General features: G+C 41.8%; 1 protein-coding gene across 7 annotated transcripts in view; it reads right to left on the minus strand.

The window, feature by feature from the left end:
- Positions 1-375: 375 nt before the first annotated feature.
- Positions 376-20449, minus strand: part of MAST2 (microtubule associated serine/threonine kinase 2) — a 363010-nt gene continuing 342936 nt past the window's right edge. For 6 of the 7 annotated variants that reach the window (XM_030572260.1, XM_030572259.1, XM_030572262.1 and 3 more), the window contains 8 exons: positions 18971-19122; positions 17583-17893; positions 13938-14153; positions 11551-11777; positions 9902-10024; positions 8578-8714; positions 8175-8362; positions 1266-7530 (listed from right to left, as the gene is read on the minus strand). In XM_030572260.1, the coding sequence (XP_030428120.1) occupies positions 5453-7530; positions 8175-8362; positions 8578-8714; positions 9902-10024; positions 11551-11777; positions 13938-14153; positions 17583-17893; positions 18971-19122 (3432 nt within the window). In that variant the 3' untranslated portion in view covers positions 1266-5452. Of the gene's footprint in view, positions 685-1067; positions 1219-1265; positions 7531-8174; positions 8363-8577; positions 8715-9901; positions 10025-11550; positions 11778-13937; positions 14154-17582; positions 17894-18970; positions 19123-20449 lie in introns of those variants that run through there. The other variant, XM_030572265.1, reaches the window with a different exon arrangement.

Raw genomic sequence — 20449 nt, forward strand, 5'->3', positions numbered from 1 at the left:
TAAAAAAAAAAAAAAGATCCAACAAAATGGCATCAGAGCCTCCCTTGCTAAAATATTTATTTCACTGCAGATAGCCACACTGCTTTTGTTTTTTCCTTTGACTTGCCTTTATTTTGCATTTGAAGGGAACCTAGCCCACCTTGTGTATGGCAGTTAATAGGAGAGAGACAGAAGCTGCACTATCAAACTTTGGGGGTGGCAAATGGTCACTTTTTCCGAATGATGGCCATTTGCAGAGCAGGGCTAATCAGAACTAAGACAATTAGCTTAACATACTGTATATTTCACAGGACTAGGCGGAATAGGACTGGTCTATATGTTGGTAAGCAGCAGTGATGCAAGAGAAAATATAAAGGACAGTGTGGTTCAATTGTATTTTACAGTAAGTTGGTTTTAATGGTTTGCCACAGTATGGAAGAAATTACAAGCTTTGCTTGATGCCTTTTCTTCTTCCAGTTCCACTGATGCACTAATTGCCTTGCTGCTGTGAGCTGTGGTGTCATTTTTCATGTGTGTACATCAATAAGGACATACACTAGGTATGTGGAATAGCACTGCAGACGTCAGATGAAATCCTGGCCTCAGTTAAGGGCAAGTTTACTCTACCAAATTAAGTCAACGTAAGTTACGTTGACATTCAGCCACCGCAGAGTGCCATACGGTGATACTTTATCCACAGAGGCTCTGAAGTATAAAGTACAAAAGGATGGTTAAATAATTTCATAATGGCAAGGAGTTAGATTTTATTTTTATCTTTTTGTTAAAATACATTATGCTGGGTTACATTACCCTCCCCCTCCCTTTTCTTGTTTTGTTGCTTTTTGCTTTCTATTGCAGCTCAACTAAGAGTTTTATCCTTCCCTGTGTGTCTCCTTATAAGCTCCAGTGATGGGAATGGTCCAAGCCCACACAAGGGATTCTACACTAACCAGTCACTTAGGACAAGAACGAAGGATCTCAGTGGGGGAAGGCGAGTTTTGTGCAAAGGAGGAAACTTTTGGCTTATGCAGCCAACTGATCCAAGTAGGAAAAAAAATCAGAGAACTTGCGGAGAGCTTTGGATTTACCTTGATGTCGCCAACTTGCTGCTACTTTGCAGCCATCTCCTTATGCTTGGGGCTGGGGATTCAGTTGAGTATAAGAGCCTCAAAGCACACAATGAGGCTAAACACTTTTGAGCTGGCAGCATGAAAGGCATGGCAATGCTGCCTACGTCTTCTGTAGAAGATTTAAAATAGGAGACAAAAAATGAAGAAAAACAAGAGTTTGTATTTATGTAAAAAAAATTTATTTTGGAGGCGGATTTAAACATCAACATGCAGGTACAACATGAATAAAAATTATTGCACCGCTATTATGTGGCAATTGTTCAAGTTTCTAAAAACACTTAAATTCCACATCTTCCTCTTATCTAGCCAAGCGCTGAGTAACACAGCTTGACACCAGAGCCCAGCTTCAAAGTCGCACTGACAGCCGCCTGGATATGATAATTGAACACAACGTAAACACACGTCTGTCAAAATCTTCTACTAGAAGTACAGCATTATCCCTCACACCCAGCAAGAGAAAACCAGAGAAAAGACAAGACTTTATCCTCCCTGTGCAGGAAGAAAAAAAATCTAAATCACACCTTAATGCAGTGTGGAGGTCAAGACCACAGGTCACACCTTTTGCCCATCCCCCAACAAGCATTCTTTAGGATACTAGATGTTAAAAGCCTCTGGCATTCAATCCCAGGAGTGGTGATTACAATGCTACAGTCTAATATTTACAATAAATATTCATTTTTCTTAGATGCTACAGTTAGAAGGCAAGAGGGGAAATAACACTGAAACGAAGCATTCTGCAGGAATGCACCGGCTGGGTATAGAGATAAAAAAGGATGACAAGGGTGGGAACAAATTATATATGGTAAATTCCAAAACCAAAACGACTAAAAGAAAAACAAAACAACTCGCACCAAAACCCAAAAACAAAATGAAAAAAACTCAGGAAAGTAATGTGCTTAGATGGTTTTGTGTGTGTGTGTGTGTGTGTCTCTCTCTCTCTCACACACGTTTTATCTCCCTTTCTGTATAGCCAGAATGACACTCAGCTTGCACTCTGAAAACCATACTAACATACACCCCGCTCCCCACAGATATTAATTTCCAATGTCTCATTTCCCCCATCTCTAAGATGGAGTCAGAAGACTATTTCTTTAAGTTATGATTTTGTTTTTCAGCCAGTGATAAATCTTGGCACGTATCTGGTTCAACGTCACATTTTCCATGGAAATCTTCTCTCAGCTTTCCCCAAGAGCTTTGCTAAAAACTGCCAGAGTGACATCAGTTAACAGAGTGGGGACTGTGCATACTTGGCACCTTGGGCAATGGAAATGCCAATTGACAAGGGATAGGGACTGTGGGGCTGCACCAGTAATGGACCTTTTTCTGGTAACACCAGTCTGCCTGGGCTTTCAAATGGTGGACTTTTAAAACTGAATCCATTGTTTTGCATCTGCTATATAGACATCGAGTGGCTAAATACGCATCTTACCCTTTCTTTGGCCAAACACTCCTTTGGTGCCATCATGCAAAAGCTGAAATGTGTCAGGCTCCTTCACAATCCTCCTCTGCTCAGCTGTGATTACTTAGGGAGCGATAAAACTGAAATTCACTGTAACAAGTCTTATTTTCAAAGATAGGAGAGGCAAGATGCTCAAGCACTAGTACTCTCCAGACCGTTGTAGTGTGCTATGCCTTCTGGAAGCTTCCCTGGTAACCTCCCAGACAAGTAGCGCTGACCCCCTCCATATCTGAGCAAAAGGTCACAATACTATTAGTAGACTAGAACTGACAGACTATTTAGACACAGTGCTGTTTATTCACACACAAAATTATACTGCGTTATTTTTCATGGGCAATTTGTCATCCACCCAATTGATGAGTGCCATGGGAGAGGGATGAGTCACTGCTTATTTTATATGTTCATACAAAGACCATTTGGGTTATATCTTAATATAAATTACTTCCCATGAGATCCAGGTGTGCTTTGTATATAACTCTGATACCCAAGCCAGACATTACATAGCACTCCCATTACAAGACTATCCCCACGGTACAAGTTCATATCTTATAAATTATTAAATTTAATAGATTTTCCAAAAATTATCAGCCATTTCTTAGTGGATTAGTTTCTGACTATGTACATTTTATCTTAGTCTGTACTACCAACTGGACCTTTCTTCTTGAAAACGTCTTAATGGATCAACCCACTGGGAAGAACACCAGTCAGATCAGTTGTCAGCAGCAAAACCTGCACTCATGATTGTCTTGAAATCAACGTAGGATAACATGCTTATTGAAATAAAGAGTGCGCCAAGAGGTTGGTAATGAAGGACTCTGCTTGGGTTGTACAAAGGTCGTGATTTACAATGACAAACCCATGTGCATTTGACTAGCTCGTGCATTCCAGTGCAAGGATCAAAGACATAGTACGTCTGCCTTTAACACAGTCACTGCTGGAGCTATTTATGAATTGCTTGAGAGTGTTGACGCTTCTTCTTAGTGCATTAAGAAGCCTGTACATTCTTAACAGCCCTGCAGTAAACGTGCGCACGCACACACACACACACAAACATACAGAATAAACAGTTACTTGAATATAAAAAAGAACCCCAAACAAAAGTTGGTCCAAAATCGGTTACAAAATGAAACAAATGGTTACAGAGAAAAAGGCAGGACAAGGGATTCAGAGATTCTTGGGATTTGTGTATCATGAATTAAATCAGGTTGAAAGAGAGATGGGAAAATTGTATTCCTATACAAAAGATACATTCAGGGAAAATAAGTAGAAATTCAAAGTGCACAAGAGGTTTTCATAATGGAAAAAAGCAATCTAATGAAATTGGACCAATAGATGCAACTCTTTGTCTGGTGTACTGCTGCAAGTGCAGTCACCATTCAGAAATGTTTCTATCAAAGCACATCAGTGTACGGGGTAGCCAGCTATTGTAGGCTACCCACACACAGATATACTCGGACAAGGTTGGAGTGAAAGCCGAGAGCATTCTGTGATGAATGACAGTAGCATTCTTTGACAGTAGGCTTTGATTGGCTAGAGTAAGGAAATGGCGTACAATGCCAGAGATATGTTATACTATATATCAGTCAGCATTTTATTACAGATCCAATCATCCCAAAAATAATGTTATTCAGAACTGGTCATATTTAAAGCAAAGAAATGCTACAACCCAGGAGATAATAGTAATTCTTAATGGAACCAGGTGAACTGAGCAGTGGACATGGTTTAGCTACCAAAGGTAAAATCTTGAAATACCATGTGTTGTTTTGAAGTCTGTTTGCAGCTCATCCACGTAACTTAATGAGTCAAAGGTAACAACACTTCATAGCACTCTCTGAGAAGAAAGGCAAATTCAGAACCCTTGCTGGGTTTCTCAAGCTCTGTTTCAGAACTGGCAGGAACACTTACGCTCCCCTAGATGAATTACTTAGATCCATCCTAAGAGGGAGAGGTCTCCAATACCCATATGTCATGAAGTTAACATTACTTGGGGTGCTACAATTATCAGCATTATCATTTTAAAAACAGCTATGTCCCTCCATATGGTGTCACTATTTGTTCTGGATCAGGACAGACTAGAAAGGCAGGCAGCAAAGGGAGAGAGAAAACTCAATTAAAATGTTAAAAGATGGAAGAGACAGGTGCGTTGTGTCCTGTAAAACAAAGTAAAAACAAACCATCCCAGCAAAACATGCTACAGATTGCAGACTTGCTTCTTTGAGCTTTCATTTGAGAAACAGGTTTTTAAAAAATGTTTAAAAAAATATATAGGACTGTTCCCTGCATCCCAGACTGACAATACAGAGGCAATGAACTCTAAGATATGTGTGGGACTGGAGGATATGTAAAGTGACAGAAAAAAAAAGGATCTGGGTTGCGCTGAAGAGGGCTTGAATTTGCAGGATAACCTATTAATAAGGTAATTTTTTTCTCCTTGCCGTAGGGCAAACTAGCTTGTAAATATCTAAAAACTTGGGAAACAATGAATGCAATTTGAAAGAGAAAGCTGAAAAAGTGAAAGATTTTAATGTCAGCTGCCTATTTTGCACAGAAAATTCTTTGGGATTTGAAATAAATGCAAAACTGGAGGAAAATGCACAGCACACCCCAAACTCAGGGCAAAATAAAGAAAAAAAAGTCAGCAAACTATTTCATAGCTCTGCTTTAAAGATACCCTGTTCCAAAGAGACCTCAAATGGCAAGCACACCGTGTACAAAAATAGAATTGAAAGGATGGAAAAAAAATGCAAAAAGCAGTATGAAAAAACAACTCTCCCAAAAATAGATGTACACAGTTCTATTTCGTATTAGTGTATATTACAAAATTCAAACATGCAGTCTATTTCTGAAGGTAGAATACTCGAGTGCACGTATTCCAGGGACTCTGCTATGTTTTCTTCACAACATTATCATGTGACAACGGAAAGTCTTGTATTTTTAATTGACCTCCAGCCTCTTTGCTTTTTTCCTGCGTCAGAGTCTCCTCTTTACAAAGCTTCACACTGCCATCTGGCAGAGGAGATGCCCTTAGAATCTGTCTTCCAGGGGCATGTGGAAGATCTTTTGATGGAGAAGTTTTCCTGTTATCCCCCAAGGCTTCAAGTGCTTTAGAACTGCCAAAATCTGGCTTTTTTTTTGCTGTCAGAGAACATGCTGGCTCCCCAGACTTTGCTGGACTTGTTGACTCTGTGTAGGGTGCACAGGTTGTAGTAAGATTGTCTGTGCTAAGAGGTCTCACTCTTTCTTGTTCTAATCCCACCTTTAACGTTTCCTGCCTTATTTGTTGTGAATCTCTCTTACAAGACAGGTCCATTTGCGGGGACTCTTTACCAGTTTCCAGCTTTCTAGTACCCAAGCCGTCAAGCTTCATTGGGCCCAACACACTTTGAGCTACAGTTTCTAACTGAGACACCGAAAGGGCCTTTTCACTGGAACTTGAGACATGTGGAGTTGAGGGTGCAGTACCTGCTGCATTACTTGGGCTAATTTTCCTAGCATTTAATTGATTCTTGCCTTGTGAAGAGCCCTCTGCATGGCACGAGCTTTGCTGTTTTTCAGCAGCAGGACTTTTTGGAGATGTTTCATTTACATTTGCCAGATGTTGAAATCTGTTACTTTGTTCTGTAGACTGAAGTTCTCGTTTGTGATCTGTTTCTCTGCAGTCCGTTTGGCTTATTGATAGAGGAGAATTTATACCTGTTGTGCAACAAGAAGAAAGTGCTAGTGAAGGTTTAGTATCTTGCTTTTTTTGACTGATTTCTGTTAACAGAGACTCCTTTGGTGCATCTTTGCCATGTGACACTCCTGACGAGTGGCTTCGCTCAAACTGAAGGAATCCCACAGGTGGGCACTTTGTATCTTCTATGCAATCCATTGTTTTCCCCTCAGTGTATTTGATGCTCGCATAAGAGGCATCTTCTTGACTAATGTGCTCAAAGGGTTTGCTTTCTAACAATTTATGCTCTTCTGCTGTTGTTCCTGATCCTGGCAGTGGCTTTTCATATTTGCCAGGTTCTCCTGGAGACGTTCTGGTGAGAATCTCTGACTCTGACTGGGATATGCTAATTCGCAGTGCCTCTGAGACAGCCTTAGGTGGCTGCTTAGTTACCTTCTGCAAGTCTGCTGCACCTTTTGGATCATTGGTTAGAAAAGCATCGTCCTCCAGATTGTCTTTGCTTTCCAGTTTAGAAGAAAACTTACTATCATCATTAAAAGAGTTGGATCCCTGTTCTCCTCTGAAGGATTGCCTCTCCAATCTTCTCCCATCTTGACTATCCTCTGAACCATCATCTGTTTCATCTTCAGAGGAATCTACTTCCCTAATGGCCTCCTGCTTTTGTAGTGACTCTCTCCTCTCTACTCTGTCTTGTCGAATAGCACCTAGCTTTCTGGAAGATGGCTTTTGCAGCGTCCCTTTTTCTGCTAGCCCAACTTTACCTCCTGTTGCTTCATTCACAGATTCCTGTAAACTTTGGAGACTGGGATCCCTTTGTAGCATCTCCTTCTTAAATTCAGAGTGGGAGATATCCAAGCTATGTTTGCGAGAGGAAGCCAGCTTCTTTTCAGAGGACAGCGAGGCAGCCAGTTTCTCAGCTGACTGGACTCTCTTCAACAAAGGAGACCTGGGTGGCTCAGCGCTTTTGGGTCTGGAAATCTGTCTTACCAGAGGTGGAGAGGAATGTAATTTTACAGGAAAGGACTGAATAATACTGGAGCTGCCTACTGAATGCCCTGGTAAAGGAGAAGGTGAACGCTGTGGCGATGTGGACTGTGGGGTTGGTGAGGGAGTATGAGCTAGTGGTGAGAGAGGGATGTTTCCTGCAGATTTACGCCTCGGAGATCTATACTGCCGTTGAAGCTTTGGGGCTAGTCCATGTAAAGAACTGGGTCGGATGTGTCCAGAGCTGGCTGGAGAGTTGGGAACACTGGAACTGGGAGAGCTGCTCTGGGAAGAATTTCCACCAACTTAAAGAAAAAAGAGAAAGGGATTTTTTTTTAAACTGTGTATTATAATCAAAAACGCTCATGCTATGCTTGTACAATGGTAAGAAGAGCTGTCTGTCACATTACCCCAAGGTATTATAAGGTGGCATACCATTGTTTCCAGCAGAGCTACTATGTGATCGTCACATAATCAGTATCAGAAAAAACTACAGGGTATTTCCCAGAAACTCACTGAGAAAACATTCTGTTACTACCATATTAAACCATATGTATATAAAACTATGCATTTTATTGTTATTGTCAGTATGCAAGTTTCTTAAAATTCTCTGTCTACTGCCCAAATTATCAGCTATGATTTTTCCACAGTTCAACTATTTTTCTCTTATGTATCATTTAAAAAAAAAGGCAAAATACTGTGGAAAGATCATAACTTACACCACACATTTGCACTGCTAAAAGATCCACCTACGTACATAATGAACAGACTGACCTTTTTCATGATTAACCTTTGATCTACCCACAGCACAATAAGACATACACAGCAATTGCTGCTTTGAAGTTCAAATAAATGTAAACTCAATATTTGGTTTAGTGTCTGTTTTGTATTTTCCTTTAAAAATGAAGCATTTACAAATTAAAATCCCTCCTTTAAACAGTTCTTTTACCTGAATGTGCAGACTCGGGAGTAGATCTGTAGCTCTGCGTCGGTGACCGAGGGGACAGGTTGTGGGTTGGAGAACCGGGAACACTTTCTCCAGAAGATAGCGAGCGGTTAAGTGAAGACAAACTACGGCTAGTGTGCAGCAATGATGCCTGCTTTGTGATCTTCCTGAACAAAGAACTTTTCTTCTTACTGGGAAGACGAATTAAAAGTTACTCATCTGTTAAACCAAAAAATCTATTTACACTTACAGGCACATCTCTGTCACTCAGTGTAGGGGCGTGAGGTGAGTAACCATGTGTGCCTTTGACACAAACTTGTTACACGGAAATTGCTTTGACAAGGTCTGCCTACCTTGGGAGCATTTAATTTTCAGAGTTTTTTTTAAAAAAAAAAATCAAGTTCACCTTTCCTGCCCATCTTTAGTTTTGCTTTTCTTGTTCCTTCGAGCCATCTTGGATTTGTAGCTGGGCTTCCGAGCTGGCCCAACTTTGATTGATGTGTTCTCAAACGGGGAAGTAGAGATAGATACCTTATTTCCACTCTGTCGGATACAAAAGATGGCAGTCGTATAGAATAAGATTGCTTTTGGCGGTTCTAGGTATTGAGCAAGTGGATTGCTAATTTATCACAGGCTGACATGTTTTACTCCTTTGACTAATCCCCTTTCCCTCTTGGAGTCTTCATCTCGAGCGGTAAGATGAACCTCTTTAGTCAGGCTTTCACAACAGATTAAATCTTGATTTCCTAGCTAACTGGTACAGCTGCACAGAGTAGAAGGTGCACGGGCTTTGACCTCACTTACTGAGATCCTGAATGCCTCAATTTAGGCCTTGTAAGGCACCAAGATATTATGGTGATGGTGCCAACACATACCACCAATGAGAACAACAACAATCATCTTCCTTCTAGAAATTCAGACAAAGCAGCATTCTTTGGCACCCAAATCTGTTCCCTACATATGTGTCTGACCCTTTCTTCACACTGACAGATACACTGAGATGCATCAGGCATCCATCAGCACAAATCTACGCTGATGGTGTCTAAAAGCCCTAGCCCGATCCCCTCAACTCGCATAAGAAAAATACCTTATTTCTTCCATGTGTGCAAACCCATCAGAGGCTGCTCTTTTGGAATTGTTCAAGGGTTGAATTTATTTCCATAAATGTACTCAGCACACAAGGAGGTATCAACATACAAGTCATTTAGCTAAATACTTTCAAGTACCAGCTATCACAAAGCCTCTTTTAAACACTGCTGACAATAATCCTTGAGAAAACAGTGTTAAGGGCTAATAACATTAGCAGCCTAAAGCAAAATAAAATTAATGGGGAAAATGTGAGGGTGTTTGTTTGTTAAAATGATACAGGGGCGTTATTATAGTTACACCATATTAACCTGTTTACTGCTTCCAAATTCATCAGTAAAGTCAAACAAATGAGCAGCTCTTCTGGTGCCAGCTATACCTGATAGGCCCTTACTTTCCACAAACATTAATGGAATGTCAATTTAAAGTGGAACAAGACACTTTTGGAGACTTCGGGAGAGATTTATAATTTCTACCTGGCAATGGGATTAAAACAAAGGATTTTTGCAAGGCTAATGTTAGGAGCCAGGTATTTAACTTACATTTAAAATGATCCTCTGACAATCAGATACTAAATGGGTTTCTAATCAGTTTTTAGGTATGTACTGTCCACATTCTGTAATACAAGCATGTTCCAGCCGTACCTTCAGGATCAGTTCCACTACTTCAGTATGCACCAGTCCATGGACAGACTCCCCATTGACATGGGTTATCAGATCACCTTCCCGCAGACCAGCTTCACTAGCAGGACCTCCTTCTTCCACATGCTGGCAATGACAGGGAAATTATTTACTTGAAAATACGCAGGAACATAGGAATAGCGGGACTGGACCAGACCCGAGGTCCATCCAGTCCAGAATCCCATCTCCAACAGTGACCAATACTAGATGCTTCATAGCAAGGCGTAAGAACCCCACAATAGTAGATGTGGGATAATCTGCGCCTCACAGGTCTCATCCTGATCAATAAGAGTTAGAAACTGGCGTAAGCCTTGAACCATGAGGGTAAGTGTCCTTGCACATTTTTGGTCATCATTAATGATCACTCTGAATATTCTTGATACCCATATAAATATAAAAATAATTAAGTCCACTGAGCTTCGGAATTAAACGTCCTGGAGCACATCTCTTGGAAGCTGGCTTAAAAGTCTCGTAGCCTTATTATCCTTTCTGTCAGACTCATTTCCAGGCATTGAGACTGTACACATCATGTATCTGATTCCAACCACAAATTCTTTTCCCACCTCCCATCATTTGGCACAGTACTTTCTAAACTGTGACACCCAAATCATCACATCGGGCTTTTCCCCCATTGGTGATGCTGCCATCCCCACCTTAAAATAGGCGCCTGCAACCTTAAGGTGAGGTGTAACCTGTTGCAGCAGCTTTCTCTTTGAAATGGACTGAAGAGGTTGCAAGCCACAGTGCTAATACATACAGAATTTTTCAAGGCAGGCAGAAAGGACCAAAGGAAGCTACTATCATTATGAGAAAAATCCAGTTCTAGATCATTTTTCTACTTAATGATCAGCATCAAGCAATGATCACCACATACAAAGACGGGCTCTCCTAATGAGGTCTGCAAAACACTGATATAGAAGGATATTAAGAAACCATTCCCTTCCACCCTCTCTTCTAACTCTAAAAGAGTGTATTTTAAATAAAATACACCATTTTGGGAAAAATGATTATGGATAACAGTCAAATACATTGCCAAAGAAAGATCACATACATCGTGTACCGTGTAAGCGGAAGGAAGAGATATGGAGAAACAGACAGTAAGACGCCTTGGCATAATACACAGCTAAACTGAATGTCAAATCGCTGGACAATCAATGTAAAGGCACTGATGGTTTAAGGCATGTAATCAACTCCAAGTGGCTGTCTTGAAAATTCCAGCAGACTGGGTTGACCTGAAGCAAACTATCACTGCTTACACAGCTCAGGATGAATTAGCTGTAACGGACTCGCATGTGACAACCCCAATGGAGAGCAAGAGGAGCTGCACAAAGACATATGCTTTAACGTATGCACTTCTGGTAAAAGGAGGCAGACCTATGGTACCAGTGGTGGAAAAAGGGAAAAGCTGTTGTGATTTTTGTGACGGGGTTGGACTGCTGCTGAAACAGCCCCTAGGGTTTTTAAAGATTTTGTCTGTCAAAAGGCTCCTTTGGGTCTGAATTAGGAGAGGGGATACATACCAGCAAAGGACAGAGTATAGGTTAAACCTGCAATCTTGAAAGAAAGAATTTGCGGCCCCTAAGAGCATTCTTATTAGAAAACCAGTGACTTACCCAGACCATGTGATGCACAGCATAGACGTCAGTATCCCCCATGTAGACTCGAATAGCACGAAGTGTAAAGCCATATTTCTTTCCAGCCCGATGGATAATGATTGGTGGTTTGGGGTTTGTGATAGCAGGAGAAAAGTCTCGGCTTGGTGAGGAGTCCCTTGAAGATGGGTTGGAGGATAGAGAATGAGGTGACATTGGACTAGCCAATGGGGAACAAGTGTGGTGATCTACAGTGATGATACAAAGGAGTGCAAATTAGAGAGCCTGATCTTCAAAGGGAAATATAACTCTTGTTACAATTCTAATAGGAAATGAAATCTTCCTTGTTTTTATAAAGCTAGTGAAAGCCGCATTAAAAATTCCTTTAGTATCAAATGTACCACGGTTCATTTCCTGCAGTCTTTTTAATTAATAAGTGCTCTGAAAGGTCAAAATCAGTGCTGTTTCCAAAAAAGTGAGTGCTTCTTATTGTGTACTTAGTACAGCATTGTTGTTTGTCATCTAGAATTACAGCTGGGCCAATATGTCCATTTTGAAAAGCTATTTTCAGGGACTCATTAAGCAACCATAAATATTTGCTCCAGGTAGAATCCTAGAGTATACAGTTTCAGTCCACCAAAGATTTATTTTACTATATTTTATATAGATACCTGCTTTTATATATATGGGACGACAGTTTCTAGATTAGAGAATATACTGTTCAAATAAATAGTCAACACGGTGCGGGTCACTTGTCTGCCCAATGTAACTCAAAACCAACCTGGATTTTAAAAATGAAATTTGATATGAGGTTGGATTACAACTGGCTCAAGGAAGCTGTGGGCTTTTTAATTCAGAAGGGGCAAAATATTTACAAGTAGTAGGCAGCCAATGCAGGAGCATTGTAATGATTTAAAAATAATATTACAGATGAGCAGCTGCAGAACCCAGGTCCCCTCTTACATGGGTGTGATTCAACTGGCCTATTGGCTAAAAACTATTACAGTTGTTACTAATATTATTAGCAGTCGCACATGTATTAAAATAGTCTTACCAAACTTAAATAAGCTAATAAAATAATTTACATTACAAAACATATAAAAATATGAACTGAATACACAACTTCTGTATTCGTCTAGGAAAAACTGCCACAAAGTGACCATTAAGAAACACCTGCTGAGCCATCTATTATGTATTTACCTGACAGATGAGAACAATTCTGTCGAGGCCTCTGCTGGATAATTAAATAAGCATTTTAGAGAATTTCACGAGGGAGCTGGTAGTTAGAAAACCAACCAGCCCTCAGACGACAGGAAATGAAATGCAAGTCATCACAATGAAGCCAAACAGCAATCTTCTATCTGCCTCCCGAGTTCCAAGAGATGTTATTGCTGGCACTGCTGTACCAGGATATTGTGCTGGCCTGGCACACTGGCACTGGTGGCTGGGCTGCAAATTGCAGGGACGTTCCTGGTCTCTTACTAGGCAGGAACAAGGAAGTCCCTGGGACTCTCAGTAAGGCCTTGAGCTCTACAAAGGGGAGGTGGGAGGTAGTGGGCACAAAGCAAGAATTCCTCCCAGAGAGTCTGCTGAACCATGGCCCTGTCTACCCCTGCTTGACAGAGGCTCCTAATGAATGACACAATCTAGTGCCAAAAATCATAAAGCTACATCCATATCTCTATATACAGGGGCGGCTCTAGGCATTTTGCTGCCCCAAGCATGGCAGGTGGGCTGCCTTCGGCGACTTGCCTGCGGGAGGTCCGCCAAAGCTGCGGAATCAGCGGACCCTCTGCAGGCAAGTCGCCGAAGGCAGCCTGCCTGCCGCCCTCGTGGCGCCGGCAGAGCATCCCCCGCGGCTTGCTGCCCAAGCAAGCACTTGGCGTGCTGGGGCCTGGAGCCGCCCCTGTCTATATACAAACCGTTTGGTACTAACTTACTTAAATGTATTTAACCCTCTCATCTGAACATTCCCGGAAACACTCCTGGAATGCGCCAGATATGTATGATTTCACAAAACTTTAGGGATATCAGGTGCAGAGAAGTAGCAGCAAAAGGGTTAAACTTGTTTTGTCTGTAATTTTAATAGATATTCTTGCTGCATCCTTGTCTAGAGACCAGCCAAAGTTCTTGGAGCCAATTTAAACAAAAGATGCTGTTATCGAGACAATGAGACACAGCTGTCATTTATGGTCTCTGTAATCACAAGATCACATGTACATCTCCGTCTTCAGCAAAATAATATTCCTTTTCCATCTAAGTGGCAAATATGCTGGATTCCCAATTCCTCTTCCTTCAGGAACAATATCTTTATTGGCAGGAGCAGAAAAACAAAGAGGTCCTGTCTGCAGGTCTTTTGTTCAAGGCATTCACATTTTTACAATATCTAAATGTGGCTTATTTCTTACCTGAGGGAATCAGGAGGGAGAGGGCTGTAGCTGATGCTGATTTAATCACTTTGTTGACAGGTCTCGAGGTACGTTTCTCCCCCGATTCCCCAGAGAGCAACCGGTGCCGTGCCCGCCGTACTGCCAAGTCGCTGATGGCTTTTGGAGTGGTAAAATCTGGTCCCTCATTGCTATTGCTACGAATGCGCTGATCAGAGAAATCTGTAGTGCTCCCGGCTATAGTTTAAATTAAAGTAGATTAGAACCATAGGGAATTCCTAACAGCATATTCCCCCGCAGGCAAAATATATGAAATCAAAGTCATGTTTACATGTAGTCCAACAGTGAATTTTTCTCAGAAGCAAGCCCAGGGCTTGAGTTCTTATTTATAGAAATTCATAATCATTGGCGTTCTTCTGCATGCTGAGAATTACCTGTTTTTCTTTTGTTGGAAAGCCAGTTCCTGAAACTAAGTTGCTGCAGTAATAAAATTAGATGAAGCCTAACTCTAAACCACAGCTTTAAAGTAGCAGGCCATTTAGATAGAAATGTTTATTTGGCAAATAACCAGGGGAGGTTGGAGGAAGTACTCTCATTATTTTTATTACCAGCAAGAACTGTCAACCTTAAAAGCTGCAACAATTGAATAGGTTTTATGCTATTTACAGAAGAACGGCCATACAGGGTCAGACACACGGTGGTCCATCCAGCCCAGCATCCTGCCTTCCGACACAGGCTGGAAGCAGATGGAGGGTGAGGCACAAAAATTACAGTAGAAGAATTTAATTAACATTACAAAGTCAAGAACTCAAACATTAGGAAATGCCAGAATTAAGTAATTCAGCCCCCTTGTGTGTATGCATCATGATGGTACAGCCCAATTCAGCGGTTCTCAACCTATTTACCATTGTGGGCCGCATATGCAGCTTCTCTGTTATATGGGCCAGATCCACGCAATATATATGCTACCTGTATGGCCCTGGGGCTGTCACATGGGCTGCAGCTGGGTGCTGAGTGGGCCGGGCTGCAGGCTGAGAACCACTGGTCTTGTTACATGGTCACATACTATTTTTTCCACAGGACCCTGTATCATTCAGTGTACAGAATGGATGGTGCTCACGTAGTGAGCAGGTGTTCAATATCTGATCTTCTTTGTTCAGTGTATGGTCCCAGGCCTGTCCTACTGCACACTGGTCAAACTCTTCTTTGAGGACAGAATTATTAATTTCCTCCTGCGCTTCTCTGTGGTACTCATCACTATAACAACTGACAGCTTCACAAACCACTCCTGGGAAACACGGGGAGTTATTATCCCCACTCTACAGTTGAGGATCTGAGGCAGAGAGTGATTAAGGTCAAAGGTATCCACTCATTATGACTGTCCAAACTGAGGTGCATATGGGCTAATTTTTCAGAGGACTTAGCATTATATAGCACTTCGTATGTTCAAAGCACAGACTCCAGCTGCAGCCGTGAGCACAGCACTTCTGCAGATCAGACCCCAGATCTCAAGTCAGCACCCAGAAAAGGAGCAACAATAAGTGACTATCTGGGAAACATTTGGTTTACGCAACTGGACCGGAATCTCATAGGAACTCCGGGGTGGAGGCAGGATAAAATCCAGTTCTCCAGGGAAGCATTCATCTGTGGCCATGATACTGTCTTTTCTCTTCCTGCAGTTCCCTGCCTCATTCAGTCCACACTTTCCAACTTCTGAAACAAATGAAGCAGGGGTCTATAGACAATAGTCTCCTTCACTACACAACCCTGATTCATCCCCACAGCAGATCTGTCCTGTGCACTGTATGACTGTTAAAGACTGTTATAATGCAAATGCACAAGGGAGCCAAATTAAGGTTGCACAGGCAATTTTAATTCTCCCATTTACTACCTTTTGAGTGCTTGACTTTGTAACTTTAACAATGCTTTTTTAGCAGTTTTTTGGTAGGTAATTTCCGAGTTTTTTAATAAAGCAAGCTAAGAAAACAACTCCATCTTGTGACATCATATTAACATCCCCAAGGGTCATCAGCAGGGTTGGGACTTTTACATCCACTGCACAGACCTCTGTTACTTGAGCTAAGGGAGTAATCGATAGCATAGTAGGTTGTCATCCTCTATGTGGATCACCATTAGAGAGGTATGGGACACTTTGCCTGTGGATTTCAAAGGAACGGTGAGACTGAGAACTCTTGGTTACATTCCAGGCTTGGAAGGAAGTGTGCTCTAGTGGGCACAGATGCTTATGCCTATTTCCTCTGAGTTTGACTCATTCTGCCCTGTCCCTGTCAACCAGTCCCTGTCCCAGTCGTGTCTCTTCCCCTCCCCTGGTTCCTTTTCCCAGTCCCATTCTCCTCACCCTGGCCAGTCTCAGTCTCCACTTCTCAGGCTTCTCATCCCAGTCACAGTCTCCTTGCCCTGCCCAAGTCTCACCCCTCTTTACTCTCCATCTGAAACCCCTCTCCACCAGCTGTTCCTTGTTTTTCTCCCAACTCCTTGTCCAGCCAATCCCGGTTCTCTCCCACACACTCTGGCGCCTTGTCCGATCTGTCTTACCTCTCCCATCATCTCCTTCCCCTTACTCCACTTATTCTCAGTCTCAACCTCCTAACCCAGCCAGTCCCATTCTCTGCCCTGCTCCTGGGCTCCTCATCTGATCTCAGTCTCCCCCACACCTACCGGCTTCTACTGCCCCCTCCATTTCACTCTCTGGATTCTCATCCCAGTCTCCTTGCCTCGCCAGGCATAGCCCCCTTCCTCTAGCTCCCAGTCCAAGCTTCCTTTCCCAGCCAGTCCCATTCCTCACCCCTTTCTCATCCTTTCTCATCATCCTCCGGTCCAATTTTCTGTACCACCCCAGGTCCTTCTCTCAATCTACTCCCCTTTTCAGGTGCTGCTCTTATCCCATATTTAAATCAGGCAGCCTCCTTCTCCATACTGCTTGGGCCCAGCATGGGGGGTCACCGAAAGCACAGGAGAGAGAGTTTCTCTGCTCCCAAGTCTGGGGTCTGGACCTGGCACAGCCTGCAGCAGCCTAGAGCTGCAATTTCGGATACAGTGCTGGCCAGCACTGTTCTGAGAATTTAGCTGTTAAAATCTAAGAAGTCTCTACTTAGCATGTGCAAACTGCAATTTTTTTTAATGGCTTACAACTTGGCAGGGTTTCATTGGAATGTCAAAGGTCAAGTCCCTGCTCCAAAAGAAGGGAGGCACTACAGCTTTTCATATAAAAGGTTACCAGATTTTTTTTTAACATGGGCAAAACTTGTTAAATTTTCCCCTAACCTTATTCTTGGAAACAACTGAACTGTTCTGGCTAAAATGCTCCTAAAAATTCAGACTGAAGCAGACACCCAGCATGGGCAATTTCAGCTCAAACAGTTAAAATTTGGTAAAGTTATATGCAACAGAAAACAGGGTCTTGCAAATGTTGGGCAACCTTGCCAGGTTTGAAGAGGGTCTACACTGAAGTAAAGCAAACAAGTTTTAAGAGATTTAAAATTACTTTAAAGAAACACACAAAGCCGCAGTAATTTACTAGTGCACTATTTACCATGCAACACTAACGAAAGATGTTACTCATAAAACCACATTTTAGTGCAACTAATATTTGCACCCTAAAATGGACTTCTTGATGGCAGTGATCCCATCCCACCAGGTGCATACCTGTCAGGGTTGAGCTACTGATGTTGCTGATGGTTGAAGAGGGTGTTGTTGGCCCAGTGTCCTCATCTAAATGCAGCTCTCGCTCCACAGGTTGTTCTGGAATTGGCAAGGGGAGCCCCTCACGCGACTGTACTGTAGATGGTAACGTTCCATCTGACTGTTGCTTTTTGGGGGCAAGTCCTTCCTCCTCCGCTGAGATGGCGAACCGAGGCATGTCGAGAAGCCCCGAACAACGCCGTCGAACAGTAAGAGGCGGACTGGAGTCGCTCTCTGTGTGTGAGGATTCAGACACGGACAAGCGCTTTCGCAGTCTGAGAGAAAAAGCATGACCAGGTCACTGGTTGGGCTGTGATAATTCATAATGCCAAAAGGCAAGTGGTTTTTATTGGTATAAAAGCGCAGAAATAACGAGTAAGCTCAAGCCAAAGCAATATGATTCTAGGTTCAAGCCTCCCAATTTGGCTGAAGAGGAGGCTTAGTTTAAGGTTGTTGTTTGGACCATTAAAAGTTATGGGTATTTGCAAAATTCAGATCTGGATTGTTTTCCCTTATTAACTTTTTAAGATAAGTACAAAATCAAACAAAATACAATGCAATGAAGGTGACACAAATTATTATAACAATCATTATTACCAGTAACAGGGCCAAGAAATGCAAATACTTGTAGCTATCATCTTATGCTTTTACCTGCTCTTTTAAATTTTTTAGACTTATTTTTATAACAACATTTTACACAAGAAAGGCCTGAGCAGGATCAGTTTATATTAGTTACACATGTAATCTATCAAGTGTTTTCAGTAAAGGTGTCATGTAGGAAAGATACTCTAGATCACAACCACCTTAAATGCATCCATATGACACCATGTTTTAGCAGATGATCCCCCATTCTGTAACTTGTGTAGTTATTTTCTCCATTAAGCTGAATCTGACAATTATTTCAATCCTTCTGGGCACAAGGGAGGTGTGTGGGATTTCTATTTTCTGAGTATTATGACATTTTGCTAACAACAGAGATGACAGGACACAATTATTTCTTGTATTCAGAACTGTGGAAAGACCAATATTTTTCTCATTTGTGGCAGGAGAGAATGTGGGGAGAACTGGATTTTGAACCCCTGGAGGTTGAGACGTTTGGATTGGGAATTTTGTTCAGGCCCATCTCTGAGACTCCATTCTCAGGAAGGAAGCTTTGCTTACCAGCAGAATACCTTTCGCCTTATTTTACATCTTCGCTGTAAGCTTACATAATGTTAGAACTTAATGAGATGCTTTTAAGTAGTACAGAGATTTTACACTGAATTGCAGCTGTAAGAGTTTCTGATGTCAAAGTAGATGGGAAAAAAGCCTTCTTTGTGATTAAATAAAAAGTACAAGTCTAATAAACTCACATTTCAGGAGAGCCAATCACCCAGCTGCGATCCCGACTTTTCAGACCACCGAGGCTGTCTAGCCGATCATCTTTTTCCTCACTAAGACTGCGCTTAGTTGGTGGTGTTTTCCTCTCTTCATGGATGGAAAGACGTTCCATACTGCTGTACACCTGCATATAGCAAAAGCACTTAAGATCCATCTGTATGAAGCATGCAGTAAACAGTCCTGCAAGTCCTTATCTAATCGAAAGGTATTTCGCTCCCGGAATGGAAGCCTGGTTTAAAACCTGAACTTGGCAAAGCTCTTTGATTAGCTAATGCAGGACCCAACACAGATGTGACATGCTCAGTCAATGTACACCAGGGAGAAGGGAAGAGGCAAGATTTGGAACTGTCAGATATGTCCTTCTGCTGTAATACCTGCACTCAGAGATGCAATTGTGATGGTACAAAGGCCATGTTTATACTAAAATTTTAAAGAAGTTGCTTCAACGGGCTCCACAAAGTGCTGAAGGCTCAAGGCAGACATCTAGATCTTGACATCTTACCACACAAACTCAAATCTGCCATTAGCACCCTGCTGATGACCTCATTTCATTACTGTGATTCTATCAATATTGCCTCAAGTTCACTAAACCTTTTCAAACAAAAGAGTCTCGCCCTCTTTAAGGAATTTGCTGTGCTGCTCACAGCTCAACAAATGCCTCCCTCTGCTGTACAGTGATATTTTAAATAATTAACCAAACAACAACAACAACAAAAATCCTTTTACAGCTTTTAAAACTGTATTTGATTGTGGACCTGATTTTCATATGATGAGATTAATAAAAATGCTGTTATTAAAAATTCAGCACATCAACAAGAAAGCTATTAATAATTTATTTGGCTAAATTGTCAGACAAGCTTTTCAAAATATAAAGAGCTTTTTATTCTTCCCATTCTACAGATGTTGCAGCATTTTCTGAATCTAAACAAACATATTGCAGTGGACTTTCTCTCTTTGTGCCAAAAATACCGAACAGAAGTTGCAGCCTAACAGATTAATTGCTATTCATAACAGGGGGATAAGGTGGAAAACGAAATAAAGACTTATGGATTTGTAAAAACCTGTTCAAGGTCCAACCTAATTCTCAGGTCCAATTTCAGTCTTACTTATAGTGGTGTAAACCAGGAGCAATCCCGCTGAAGTTAATGCTAGTTAAAGCCATTGTGATACCGGAGCCAGGTCCACAGAGAAGACTGGATGATATTACAACCCTCGAAGTACTTTCAAATAGGGCAGTGAGATACTCTCTTTCACTGTTATAAAGAGGACAGCGATAAAGTGTTCTCCACGTCTACTGAAGATTGGACAAGAAGGAATGAGCTTTATCTGCAGCAAGGGAGATTTAGGTTAGCTATTAAGAAAAACCTTCTAACTACAAGGGTAATTAAGTTTTGCAACAGGCTTCCAAGGGAATCCCCATCACTGGAGATTTTTAAGAACAGGTTGAACAC

Source organism: Gopherus evgoodei, chromosome 8 (genome assembly GCF_007399415.2).
Source record: "Gopherus evgoodei ecotype Sinaloan lineage chromosome 8, rGopEvg1_v1.p, whole genome shotgun sequence".
Lineage (NCBI taxonomy): Eukaryota > Metazoa > Chordata > Testudines > Testudinidae > Gopherus > Gopherus evgoodei.